Source organism: Lontra canadensis, unplaced genomic scaffold (assembly GCF_010015895.1).
Source record: "Lontra canadensis isolate GAN:19392208 unplaced genomic scaffold, GSC_riverotter_1.0 scaffold7, whole genome shotgun sequence".
In the NCBI taxonomy this organism is placed as follows: Eukaryota; Metazoa; Chordata; class Mammalia; order Carnivora; family Mustelidae; genus Lontra; species Lontra canadensis.
The window spans coordinates 27,714,642-27,728,982 of NW_022631001.1; the positions used below are offsets into that span (position 1 = coordinate 27,714,642).

Below are 14,341 nucleotides of genomic sequence, written 5' to 3' on the forward strand. Positions count from 1 at the left end.
GGCTCTATAATTACTCATCCATCTAAAAGGAACACAACGCAGCTTTAAAACAAAAAAAAAAACTATGAATTTTCCACGATTAACAAGTTTTTACAATTCTGTTCATGGTAGAAAATCTCTACTGTTCTCACATGATTATCATAGTCACAGGATCAATTTCATGTCTAACAACATTAACATGGTAGAGTAAAAAATAACATTCTTTATGAGAGGGAGGCCAGGTATGTGGGAAGTGTTTCATCATCTATTATTTTGGGAACCAGCATAATACGGGCAATGTACTATCTTTGTTTAAATTAGGATATAAGGGAAATTATGGGTTTTATTATAATTATTCGTGTGGTGTCTTCTTTTTGGAGGGTTGGTTTTGCTTCAAAATGATGTTAACTGAAGAATGTGATGTGTTCAGTCCTAATGAAAGCAGAACAAAGTGTTTGTTCTCTTCCACGTGGGGAAACTGAATTATTTCCATGCAATGGAAAATTATAAGACCCTTTTATTCATGCATTTAACATGGGTCTCACCTTCCATTTTCTGGGTTTGGGAAGGAGGCTCACAGGTCTTCCCTGAGAGGGGTCTGCATAACTTCCAAAAGTTCTTTTTCCATTCTGAACAAAGACAATCAGTTCTGCTCCTTTCCTTAATTTGATTCTTTACAAGAGTTATGTTGTTTTCTTGGAAAAGAGCTTGAGCACCTGTTCTCTAATCTGTTTAGTTCTGACCCCATAGATTACAGGGTTCAGAGCAGGTGGAATGACTATGTAGAAATTAGCCAAAAGGATGTGGATATAGCATGGAATATTCCGGCCAAAGCTGTGGGTCATAAATGAAAAAAACGCAGGAGTGTAGAAAGCCAACATGACACACACGTGAGAGCCGCAGGTGCTCAGTGCTTTGAGCCGAGCATCATGGGAAGGCAGTTGAAAGACAGCACGAAGGATCTGGACATAGGAAATGACAATAGCTATGATGTCCAAACCCGGATAGAGATGGCACATAAGCCATAGATGATGTTGACCCTGATGCTGGCACAGGACAGGCGGGCAATGCCCATGTGCTCACAGTAAGTGTGAGGAATAATTTGGTGTCCACAAAATGGTAACCGTAGAATGAGTAGAACAAAGGGTATGGCAAAAGACAAAGTTCTCAGTAGGATTATCATTGCAATGATGACTACCACCTTGTTTGTCAACACCAGTGTATACCGAAGAGGGTTACAGATGGCCACATAGCGATCATAGGCCATGGCCACAAGCACCGCCGACTCCATGCCAGTGCAGAGGTGGATAAAGAACATCTGGATGAGACATCCCTCAAAGGAGATTTCTCTCAGGTTGAACCAGAAGATGCCAAGCATCTTGGGGATGGTGGATGTGGACAGGCCCAGGTCGATAGATGACAGAATGGCCAGGAAGTAGAACATGGGCTGGTGGAGGCTGCTCTCAGTCTCAATCATAGAAAGGATGCTGATATTCCCAAGAACAGCTGTCAGGTACACAGCAAAGAAAGGGAAACCAATCCACATATGTATATGTTCCAGACCAGGGATCCCCAGAAGGAAGAAAGAGCAGGGACGAAATACGGTGGTATTAAGTGAGGCCATCTTCCTGGGATATTTTTATAGTGAAAGATATTATAGATCAAGTACCTCCCATTCACTGAATAAGCCTCCTCCTTGCTTAGCACACAGAGAAAATGAAGGAATCAGTGAAACATTTATTGTACCTACCCATCATTCAGACCTGAAGGTGTACAAAATTGAATGGTAAAATGAAGCCACGTGATTTCAGTATACATCATCATATCCATTCGATTAAATTGAATATTGTTATTCAACCAAAATTTTCTGAGTACCTAATATAGATGTGCCAAGTTCTGTGCTAAGACTGATAGCAAAAGATGAGTTAGAGAAGGTTCCTTTTTTGATGGAACTTAAAGTTTTAGTGGTTGAAACAGTTATGCAAATGAACCATTTAAATTAAGAAAATAAGTGCCAAGATAAAGTTTTTCCCTTGCTTCTTAGGTGCACAAAATATTTCCTGAAAATTATTTAGTATTTTATAGAAATATTACTTGATTTATAACTATAAGCATTATGTACAAGGTAGGAACATAAACATAAATGCAATAACAACCATTATGATTCTGCATGTATCACATTTCTGAGCTGAACATATATAATGTGTCTTCAAGGAAACGTCAAGTGCACCAAACCAGAAATTTCTAAGACAATTTTGGATCTATGTAGGCTTCTCACTGTTTAAGTCCCCAAGAAAGTTTTACATGCTGTAGTCATCTTCTGATCTCTATTTTCTTCCTGGCACCAATATCAGAGAATAAATCTGCCTTGAGGTTTTATCAAAAAGCCATACCAAACTTCATTTCAAGATAATCCTTTTAATCTGGGTCTGCTTAGAAAAATATTCACATACTCCTCTTCATTTCTGTTCTGATGGTAAGTAAATAGAGCTTTGCCCTTTAAGTGCCTTCCTGCTGATGTCTGTCCAGAAAGAAACACAGATCTACACATGGGCACAGAAACATTAATGTACAGTTTTATAAAATATCACAAAATTCACAAATATAGTAAATTAATTTATGCACACCACTCTTGGAAACTAAATCCTTCATTTATATGACTATATAATTTATTACAATATATATGCTTTAATAACTCTAAGCACATTCTGATTAAAACCTCTTGCCTTCTCTTTCTTATACATCCACATGGATAGATGATAGATAAATAAATGATAGATGATAGATATACAGATAGATAGGCAGATAGATAGAGAGATGTCTGCACACAGAGAGAGAAGGTCTGGAACTCAGTAGATATAAGAATTACAATTTTAAGAAGTTACCACTAGCAGGAAAGTAGATCTAATCCATACCACTAGAAGGTTATCTCCTTACTGACATGACAAGTATGGAAGAACCTGGAGGGCTGAGGTAAATGTATTATTGTTATAGATCACCTTTGATGTACTCCACTCCCTATAGATAGGATTAGGCCTTTCCCTCGTTCCTCTGCTCAGTATTCTGTGAGACTGCTAAGCCCCGTGCAAATGAGAAACAAGCGACAAACTACATTAGCCAGATTAACTGTATTAGAAAGTGTGTCTGGGGATGGAAGCGTGTGTGTGTGTGTGTGTGTGTGTGTGAGTTGGAAGGGTGCATTGCAACTTGGGTTTTGGGCAAATTGCTTAAGAAATCCTAGAAAGAAGAGTTTGATCACAGGTACAGGGAGGAAACAGTTAAGATAATTTGTTAAGCAAATTATTACATCAAGAAAAGAGAAGAGGGATTTCAAGAAAGGAATATGAACTATATAGAAAACTATCCCCAATTTGAACAGAGATGACTATATGCAGGGAAAGGCATTTAAACCCAGGGGATTTGGGAAGAGGATGAAGTAGAATCCTATAATCAGATTTCTTTTTCTGTGATTGTGGTTCAGCTAAGTTAGAGTTTAGTAGATAAGAAATGGCATAATGTTTAGAAGCAGACACTAGGAATTGAACCCAGAGTCTTCCTGCCATGTGAATTTGGTTAAATTATTTCCTCTCTTTGAGTCTATGATTTCTCACCTATGCATGAAATGAGGCTAAAATGCCTATGTAAGCTGAATTCTTGCAAGGTTTGCATGAGTCAAGATGAGACATCAAAAAAGTATAGTTACAATTACTAGTAAAAACCTATTGAGAAGAACACAATAAAGTAGAAAGCTATAGTGGAAGTGGTTTGCCTTATCTCAGGCCTTCAGATAATCTGTACATCAGGAATCAGCAGACTAAATACTGATCCTAACTTTACCTCCCTATACATATTTTGGTAGGGGTCCTAACATTTACAACAGAGTTTATCTGATTAAACCTATCCTTAAACATTTTCAGACATTAGCATTACACACTAGAAGACCAAACCATTCCAAAATGATTAGCACTACCTTTAGTTGGAAAAAAGTAGGAAGTGGTTCAGTGTGTTTCACTAGGTTGTAATTGGTGAGAGACAATTTCTGAATAGGTTAAGGTAAGTTCAATTATTATTCTCCCTCTATGTCGAAAACGCACTTGGGATGGGGACATTTATCCAACCTTTAAATTAGATTAGAAGGGATTGAAGGAGAGATAACAGTGAGCAAGAATCAGAACACAGGAAAAAAAGAACCTTGATCGATCAGTAATTAGATAGGCTCCAGGTCAGTGAAGAGCTCTCTGCACAGAAAGAATGGCAGATGTGTCAAAAGATGTCAGAGCTGCATGCAAAGATAGTATAAGGGTGTATTAGAAATAAAAGCAGCGGTTGCTCATGTGCACATAGAAATTATGCCAACACATTTCTACAGTCAGTTCCCTTATCCCCTGCCTTCAATCAGCAAGTTTTTTTACTCCCCCCATCCTATCATCTACTACTCTTTTTCTTGTGCTCAGCTGGCTACAGATAAGGATCCATACCTCCAAAGCAAGGACTCCTGGAGAAGTAAGCAAATCTCCCCTAGCAACCTTCTGAACTCCTTTTGCTTTGGTGAAAGGATTTTTTATACTGTGGCCAAGCTCTAGAGGGGAAATTTTTGTGCATTGGGATTCCCTAGGGAGAGTGGGGGCAAGAAAGCTCTGAGATCTTGATTAACTCCTTTTCTAGTGGAATAGAATATACCAGACTCCAATAGACCATGTTCTGATTCTGGACCTTGGCTCCCAAATCTAATATTAGCATATTTCCAGTGGGATTAGTATTATTATCATTATTATTATTAAATATTATTATTATTTTGGTCTTGTAAATTTTTTAAAACATTTTTTCCAACAGGGTTCCTGGAATCAGTTTTAGGCTATTACTTTTGAACCTCTTGAAGGGAGGTTCAAAACTTATATCCAGGCTCCAAATATATATAAGTTGAGGATTATATTAAGTCTGGGTATATCATCTTAGTATCATGCAACTACCACATTGAGTCAATATTTATTATAATTGAAGTGCTAATAAGTAGAGAAGTACACTAAAATTATATCATAATGACTCAATATTTAGCATAATTGCACTATCCTGAAGTGAGGAAATGCATACAGTTTTGAATCACAGAAAAACCTATCATGTTATCCCAGTGGAGGTTTCCCATCAGTAATGGAAAGCAGAAATAAAAATCTGGAAGGCAGAGGCTAGTCATTTTATCATTCTCATCCTGATTACTTATCTATAGTCATGTAGGAATTGGCTTTTCCTCTCTATCTCAGTCTTGAACCTGTAAAATGAGAACATTTGTCAAACAAGTTTTAGTCCTAACATCACATAAATATATCATCCCATTTTACTAATGAAGAGACAGAAATAGAGAAGAAAGAGTAGTTCACATGGGGAGGTAGAGCTGAGTGTTCAAGCTTCCATTCCAGAGGGCTTTCCATGAGTAACAAGAATTGATCTGGAACACTCCCATGGATCCATCAGTTTCATCATTCATTCACTGATGAATTCAAACTATGCACTGACCATCTACTACATGTCAGGCACCATTTAGGCACTGCCAATATAGTAGTAAACAGGACAGACAGTAAAATAAGATAAGAAACAGAATAAAGAATTACATAAATGAGATATGCTATCTGCAAGATACTCATTTTGGACCCAAAGACACAGCCAGAGATAAAGTGAGAGGGTAGAAAAATATTTATCATGCTAATAGACATCAACATAAGCTTGGGTATTAATTCTCATTCAGCCAAATTAGATTTTAAACCAAAGACTGTAATAAGAGATAAGGAAGGACACTATATTGGAATTAAAGGGTCGATTTAACAAGAAAAATCTAACAATTATCAATATTTATGCACTTAACATGCGAACAGCCAATTACATAAGCCAAATAATAACAAAATTAAAGAAACATATTGGTAATAATACAATAATAGTAATGGACTGTAACATCCCACTCACTGCAATGGACAGATCATCTAAGCAGAAGATCAACAAGGAAACAAGGGCTTTGCATGACACACTGGACCAGATGGACTTCAGAGATATATTCAGAACATTCCATCCTAAGTCAAGAGAATAAGCATTTTTCCTCTTCTTCTTCTTCTTCTTCTTCTTCTTCTTCTTCTTCTTCTTTTTAAAGATCTTACTTATTTATTTGACAGACAGAGATCACAAGTAGGCAGAGAGGCAGGCAGAGAGAGAGGAGGAAGCAGGGTCCCTGTTGAGCAGAGAGCCTGACTTGGGGCTCGATCCCAGGAACCTGGGATCATGACCTGAGCTGAAGGCAGAGGCTTTAACCCACTGAGCCACCCAGGCGCCCAAGAGAATACACATTCTTCTTAAGAGCACATGGATCATTCTCCAGAATAGATCATATCCAAATCAGGCCTCAACCAGTACCAAAAGATTGCGATCATTCCCTGCACATTTTTGGACCACAATACTTTGAAACTGGAAGTCAATCACAAGAGGGAATTTGGAAAGAACTCAGATACATGGGTTCTAAAGAGCATCCTACTAAAGAATGAATGGGTCAACCAAGAAATTAAAGATGAATTTTAAAAATTCATGGAATAAAATGAAAATGAAAACACAACAGTTCAAAATCTTTGGAATGCAGCAAAGATGGTCCTAAGAAGGAAGAAAATTGTAATATAAGCCTTTCTCAAGAAAAAAGAAATGTCTCAAATACACAACCTCACCTTACACCTAAAGGAGCTGGAGAAAGAACAACAAATAAAGTCTAAACCCAGCAGGAGAAGAGAAATAATGAAGATTAGAGCAGAAATCAATGAAATAGAAACCAGAACAGCAGAATAGATCAATGAAACTAAGAGCTTGTTCTTTGAAAGAATTAATAAGATTGATAAACCGCTGGCCAGACTTACCAAAAAGAAAAGAGAAAGGACCCAAATAAATAAAGTCATGAATGAATGAGGAGAAGTCACAGCCACCCCCAAGAAATATAAACAATTATAAGAACATATTATTGGCAACTATGTGCTAATAAATTAGGCAATCTGGAAGAAATGGATGCATTCCTAGAGATATATAAACTACCAAAACTGAAACAGGAAGAAATAGAAAACCTGAAGAGACCCATAACCAGAAAGGGAATTGAAGCAGTGATCAAAAATCTCCTAACAAACAAGAGCCCAGGGCCAGATGGCTTGCCAGGGGAATTCTACCAAACATTTAAAAAGAATTAATACATATTCTTCTGAAGCTGTATCAAAGAATAGAAATGGAAGGAAAATTTCCAAATTCTTTCTATGAGGATAGAATTACAATAATCTCAAAATCAAAGGCCCTATCACAAAGGAGAATTAGAGACCAATATCCCTGGTGAAGCTGGATGCAAAAATTCTCATCAAATTACTAGCCAGTAAGGTCCAACAGTACATTAAAATGATTATTCACCACAATCAAGTGGGATTTATTCCTGGGCTGCATGGGTGATTCCACTGCAAATCAGTCAATGCGATACACTACATAAATGAAACAAAGGACAAGAACCATATGATCCTCTCAATAAATGCATTAAAAGTATTTTACAAATACAACATCTTTTCTTGATTAAAACTCTTAAAAGTGTAGGGATAGAGGGAATATACCTCTATGTCATAAAAGCCATCTTTGAAAAGCCCACAACGAATATCATTCTCAATGGGGAAAAACAGAGTTTTTTCGCTAAGGTCAGTAATACAACAAGAATGTCCACTCTCACCACTTTTGCTTAACATAGTAGTAGAAGTCCTAGCTTCAGCAATCAGACAACAAAAAGAACTAAAAGGCATCTGCATTGGAAAAGAAGAAGTCAAACTCTCACTCTTTGCAGGTGACATGATACTCTATGTGGAAAACCCAAAAAAGTCCACTCCAAAATTGCCAGAAGTAACTCAGAAATTCAGCAAAGTGGCATGATATAAAATGAATGCAGAGAAATCAGTTGCATTTTTAAAAAATATTTTTTTAAATTTATTTGAGAGAGAGAGAGCGCACAAGCAGGGGAAGTGGCAGAAGGAGAGGGAAAAGCAGGCTCCCTACATTTCCCTCTAAGCAGGGAGATAGATGTGGGGCTCAATCCCAGCACCCTGGGATCATGACCTGAGCCGAGGCCAGATGTTTAAGTACTGAGCTACCAGGCACCCCTCAGTTACATTTCTATACCTTAACAATTAGAAGAAAGAAAAATTGAAGGTCAATCCAATTTAAAATTGCATTAAAAACCATAAGATACATAGGAATAAACCTAATCAAAGAGGCAGGGGATCTGTGCTCAGAAAACTATAGAACACCCATGAAAGAAATTGAGGAAGATAGAAAAAAATGGAAAAACATTCCATGTGGATGGATTGGAAGAACAAATATTGTTAAAATATTTATGTTTCCCAGAGCAATCCACACATTCAATGAAATCCCTATGAAAATACCATCAACTTTTTTTTTTTTACAGAGCTGGAACAAATAATCCTAAAATTTGTATGGAACAAGAAAAGACCTGAAATAGCCAAAAGAATGTTGAAAAAGAATTCCAAAGCTGGGGCCATCATAATGCCTGGCTTCAAGCTCTATTACAAAGCTGTAATCATTAAGACAGTCTGGTACTGGCACAAAAACAGACACATAAATCAATGGAACAGAATGAGGCCAGAAATGGACCCTCAATTCTATGTTCAACTAATCTTTGACAAAGGAAGAAGGAGCATCAAATGGAAAAAAGACAGTCTTTTCAACAAATGGTGTTGGGAAAATTGGACAACCTCGTGTAGAAGAATGAAACTGAGCCATTTTCTTACACCATACACAAAAATAAACTCCAAATGGGTGAAAAACCTAAGTGTGAGACAGGAATCCTTCAAAATCCTAAAAAAAGAACACAGACAGCAACATTTTTTACTTTGGCTGTATCAACTTCTGGCTAGACACATCTCCCAACAAAGGCAAAAATGAACTATTGGGACTTCATCAAGATAAAAAGCTTTTGGGATGCTTGGGTGGCTCAGTTGGCTAAGCATCTGCCTTTGATTCAGATCATGATCCCAAGGTCCTGGGATGGAGTCCTGCATTGGGCTCCTTGCTCAGCAGGGAGCCTGCTTCTCCCTCTGCCTCTTGCTCCCCCTGCTTGTGTGCTCTCTCTCTGACAAATAAATAAATAAAATCTTTTTTTAAAAAAAAGATAAAAAGCTTTTGCATGCAAAGGAGATAGTTGACAATATTGATAGGCAACCAACAGAATGGGAGAAGATGTTTGCAAATGTCTTATAAGATAAAAGGCTAGCATATAAAATTGATAAAGAACTTATAAAACTCAACACCCACAGAAGAAATAATCCAATCAAGAAATGGGCAGAAGACATGAACAGACATTTCTCCAAAGGAAACATACAAATGGTCAACAGACACATGAAAAAATGCTCAACATTACTTGACATCAGGGAAATACAAATCAAAACCACAATGAGATACCACCTCACACTAGTTGGAATAGCTAAAATTAAGAACTCAAGAAATGACAGATGTTGGCGAGGATGTAGAGAAAGGGAAACCCTCTTACAATGTTGGTAAGAATGCAAACTGGTGTAACCACTCTGGAAAATAGTATGGAGTCTCCTCAAAAAACTGAAAATAGAGTTATCCTTCAATTCCCCAATTGCACTATGGATATTTACCCCAAAGATACAAATGTATTCATCCGAAGGGACACCTGAACCCCTATGTTTATAGTAACAATGCTTGCAATAACCAAAGTATGGAAAGATCCCAGATATCCATTGACAGGTAAATGATAAAGAAGATGTGGTATATATTTATATATATACGTATATATATATATATATATAATATATATTGATATATGAATATCTCTCTCTCTCACACACACACACACACACACACACACACACACACACAGAGGATACTATGCAGCCATCAAGAATGAAACCTTGCCATTTGCAATGACATGGATGGAACTAGAGGGTATTATGCTAAGTGAAATAAGTTAATCAGAGAAAGACAATTATATGATCTCACTCATGTGGAATTTAAGAAACAAAATGGAGGATCATAAGGGAAGGGAGGAAAAAACAAAACAAAATTAAATCAGAGAGGGAGACAAACCAGAAGAGACTAAATCATAGGAAAGAAACTGGGTTGCTGGAGCGGAAGGAGGTGGGCATGGGGTAACAGGGTGATGGACATTAAGGAGGGAATGTGATGTAATGAGCACTAGGTGTTACATATAACTGATGAATCATGGAACTCTCCCTCTGAAATTAATAATACACTATATGTTAATTAATTGAATTTAAATAAAAACAGATATATATTTACAGATATGTGCAACCATCAAAGCAGTCAATTTTTATCACTTCAAAAATAATTTCATTCTCTCTGGCTATCATTTTCATCCCATATCCTCCACCTAAGCATTGAGAAACCACTAATCTACTTTCTGGTTCAGTAGATTTCCCTATTCTGCACTTTTTAATAAATGTAATAATACAATATGTGGTATTTTGTGGCTGATTTCTTTCACTTAGCATACTTATGTAGCATATACCAGTACTTTAGTCCTTTTTATGACTGAATGACACTTTGTTTTGTGGTGTTATATAAATGGGTTCAGGAGAGCCCCTAATGTGTTGACCTGTATATTTATTTCTTCACTGCAGGTAGGACTTTGAGCTCAAGCCCACTAGTACCAGATTGTATTACTGCACATTCAGATACTTCAAGTAAATCCCAAACAAATATAATTATAACCATGTACAGACTCCCCAGTGTGCATATTTCACAAAACTATATTCAACTTCTGCTAGCTATAGATAAGACGAACTCTAGGGCTATAAAAAAGACTCCAAACCACTGGGGCCCTTCAGGGCTTTCTGACTCAGACACTATCTTCCAGGTTGCTGAAAGACATTGTCAGGAAACATGCCTTTTCTCCAATCGCCCTATATCTCTGGAGGTCCTTTGCCCTTTTCCCCTTGGGGTGGTGGCACTGACCACTTCCCCTGGCAGGTTTCCTGCTGTGTGGGACTTCCCCTGCTTCCCCTACTTCACTGTGCTACTGCCATCTCATGGCCAAGTCTTTTCCTTAGTCACTCCCCAGATCCTCAAACTCCCTAGAATGTATATCATACAATTTGTTTCTCATTCAGACGATTGATGAACATCTGGTTTGTTGCCACCTCCCATCTATTATGAACAATGCCAGTACACATATTCTTTTTGTGTCATCAGAGAACACTGTTTATGTTATTTCTACTATTTTAAATATATATATTTATATATGATATAAATTTATATATATATTTATGATCTAGCATATAGTCTATCTTGGAAAATGTTGCATGAGCACTTGAGAAAACTTATATCCTATTGCGGAGTGGAGTGGTTTATAGTACTACTTAAGTTTTCCATCTCCTTATTGATCTGTCCAGTTGTTCTATCCACTATTGATAATGAGAAAATGGGAAATTAAAGTCTTTAGCTTTTATTTTTGAACTGTTTATTCATCCTTTCACTTCTGTAGTTTTTGCTTCATATATTTTGCTGCTCTGTAATTATGTGAGCTTATGCCTATCATTGGTATACTTTCCTGATAGATTGAGCCCTCTTACCATTAAAAAATTGGCATCTTTGTGTATAAGTATTCTTTTTGTTTTTTGTTTCAAAGTCTATTTGTTTCCAAGGTAGTATAACCAGCTTTCTTATAGTTGCTTTTTGTGTGATATTTTGTTTTCCATTCTTTTACTTTTGTATATGTTGCCTGCAGAAAGCACATAGTTGGGTCATGTTTTATTATTTAGTCTGACAAACTTTGCTTTTTTGATTGGATTGCTCTGTCCATTACCTTCAATAATAATACTGATAATGATAAGTTGGACTTACATCTGCCATTTAATTTTTTGTTTTTTCACAACTCATTTTTAAAAAATTTCTCCATTCCTTCTCTGGTACTTTCTTTTACTTTAAATTAATATTGCCCTATGTAGCATTTTAATTTCTTTAATCACTTTTTCACTAGATATTTTTTATGGTTTTCCTCAGTGATTATAATAGGGTTTATCACAATCATCTTACCAAAATCAGCTTCTGATGTAGCTCAATTTCAGTGATATATGGGAACATTCAGATTGTTACTCCTATATAGCTCAATTCCACTTTCCCTTTATTTGTGGTATTATTACATGTATAATACATCTATTAATGTCACAATCCTAAAATACATTGTTTTAATTATGAGTTTACCATCTGTAGACATTTCTGAGAATACAGCATTGTATCTGCCTACCTCCTCTGGGCTGTACTGTCAAATATGTTACAGATACATTATATTTCTATATGTTATAGGCCCAGCATTGTATTGTATACATATAACTTATTTAAAACTGCTTCTTAAGGCAGTTAAGAGAAAAAAGGAGATAAAATATATATTTAAACTGTCTCTTATAATTATAAAGTTACCTTTATCAGTGTTTGCTCTGTGTGTGTGTGTGTGTATTTATTCAAAGTAAAGTCTTAGAGCATTTACTTTTAAGCTGCATTTGACTATAATCTGAAACCATTGTCTAAGAAGAAACAACTGTTAAGTTAGACTTAATTAAATTAAAATACTCTGTGCATCAAACATAGTGCTTGAAAATAGACAAGCCAGGGGCACCTGGGTGGTGCAGTTGTTTCAGTGATGGACTCTTGATTTCAGTTCAGGGCGTGATCTCAGGGTTCTGGGATCAAACCCTGAGTCAGGCTCCATGTTCAGCGTGGAGTTTGCTTGGCATTCTCCCATTTTCCTTCTCCCCTTCCCACTTGTGCTCTCTCTCTCTTTCTCAAATAAATAAATAAATAAATAAATAAGTCTTGAAAAAAGTAGATAAGCCAAATGCTGGAAGAAAATAATTGTAAAACACATGACAAGTGATTTGTGTAGAATGAACTTCTCCTACAACTTAATAATTAAAAGACAAACCTCCTAGTATAAAATGGACAGAACTGAAGAATCATTTCACCAAAGAAGATATATGAACAGCCAATAAACATACAAAAATGTGTTCCAGAATTAGAGGAATGCAAATTAAATCACAAAAAAAATCCATATGGCTACTCAGGCAGGCTAGAATTAAAGAGGCTGAAGCAATAAGCAAGGGTGTGGATGAGATTTTCTGAAGTTTCATATGTAGCTGAGTGCATAAAATAGTACAACACTTAGAAAACAGATCTGGCAATATGCGTTCTCTGTAAATAGACCCTGAGACGGTGTTTGGGGCATAATGTATTTATGAAAGCCTTAATGCTAGTGAAAGGAAAAGAAAGGCAGTAGCGTTCAACAGAGAGAAATAGAATTGTAATATAGCCCTGAAAAAGCTGTGTCCAACGCTGAAGAGATCTCGCTGTGAGTATTTTCTATTAATAGTGATCTTTGGATGGACCTCAATGAACTGGCTTTTTTATTTGTTTAAGTACAGCCTTAACTTTTCTTGAGGATTAAGGTTAATTATACCTGTTGATATGGTATGCCTTCTTCTTGCCTCCTGGTTCTTGTGCCCAAAAAACCAGCAGGGTCTAGCTCCACGTGGGACACCCTGCTCATTGGACAGAATGCTTCTCCTTCTCCCTCTGCCATTTCCCACCACTTGTGCTCTCTCTTGTCCCCAGATGATAGTCAGAATTTATAATTAAGTGTAAATCTTGCTGGAAAAAGTACACTCCCTTTATATCACCAGGACCTGTAAGCACACAGTCATTGTTAGGTCAGAAAGCACAATATCTCCCATGACCCATGTAGTCTTCCCACTGTGGTCCCAGCACATATGAAGGTCATTGATTCAGTGTGTACATTGACGCTAAGAGGATGCCATTCCATAGACTACTCCTTGAGCTGCAGATGTGACTTTTGCAAGCTGTGTGAATGCTCTGTTAGGCCTATAACTTGCAGTATTAGGATATATAACTAAGAGATTGAATAGTCATAAGCCCACTCTCTCACTTCTTTGGTTATAACCTGTGTCCCCTGGTCTGACAGTGTTTAGTGAAATCCTGAGCAGTGGATGAAACACTCCATAAACTTTCAGAGAATGGTGCTGCTGAGGATCTGGGGACAGAAAGACAATCCCACACCCAGAATGCATGTCTAATTCTGAGATTAACCTGCCCTCTGTGGCAGGATTGAAAAAACATATGTAGTCAACATGTCATGAAGTGGTTAGTTGGTAACCATGAGAAATGGTGCCATATCAAATTCTTGACATTTGTCTCTGTTGCTAAAAGGTCTGACATTTAGCAATGGCAACAGCTAGATCAGACTTAATCATGTGGGATTCCATAGTGTTCAATCCTTGGGCAGCTGTATAGCACTCTGTGG

General features: G+C 36.9%; 1 protein-coding gene across 1 annotated transcript; it reads right to left on the reverse strand.

Annotated features, from left to right (window-relative positions):
* Nucleotides 1-662: 662 nt before the first annotated feature.
* LOC116864856 (olfactory receptor 52E1-like) lies at nucleotides 663-1,603 on the reverse strand. The gene is given in 2 exon segments (XM_032852675.1): nucleotides 663-976; nucleotides 979-1,603. Coding segments are annotated over 2 exon segments (939 nt in total).
* Between the last annotated feature and the right edge of the window lie 12,738 nt (nucleotides 1,604-14,341).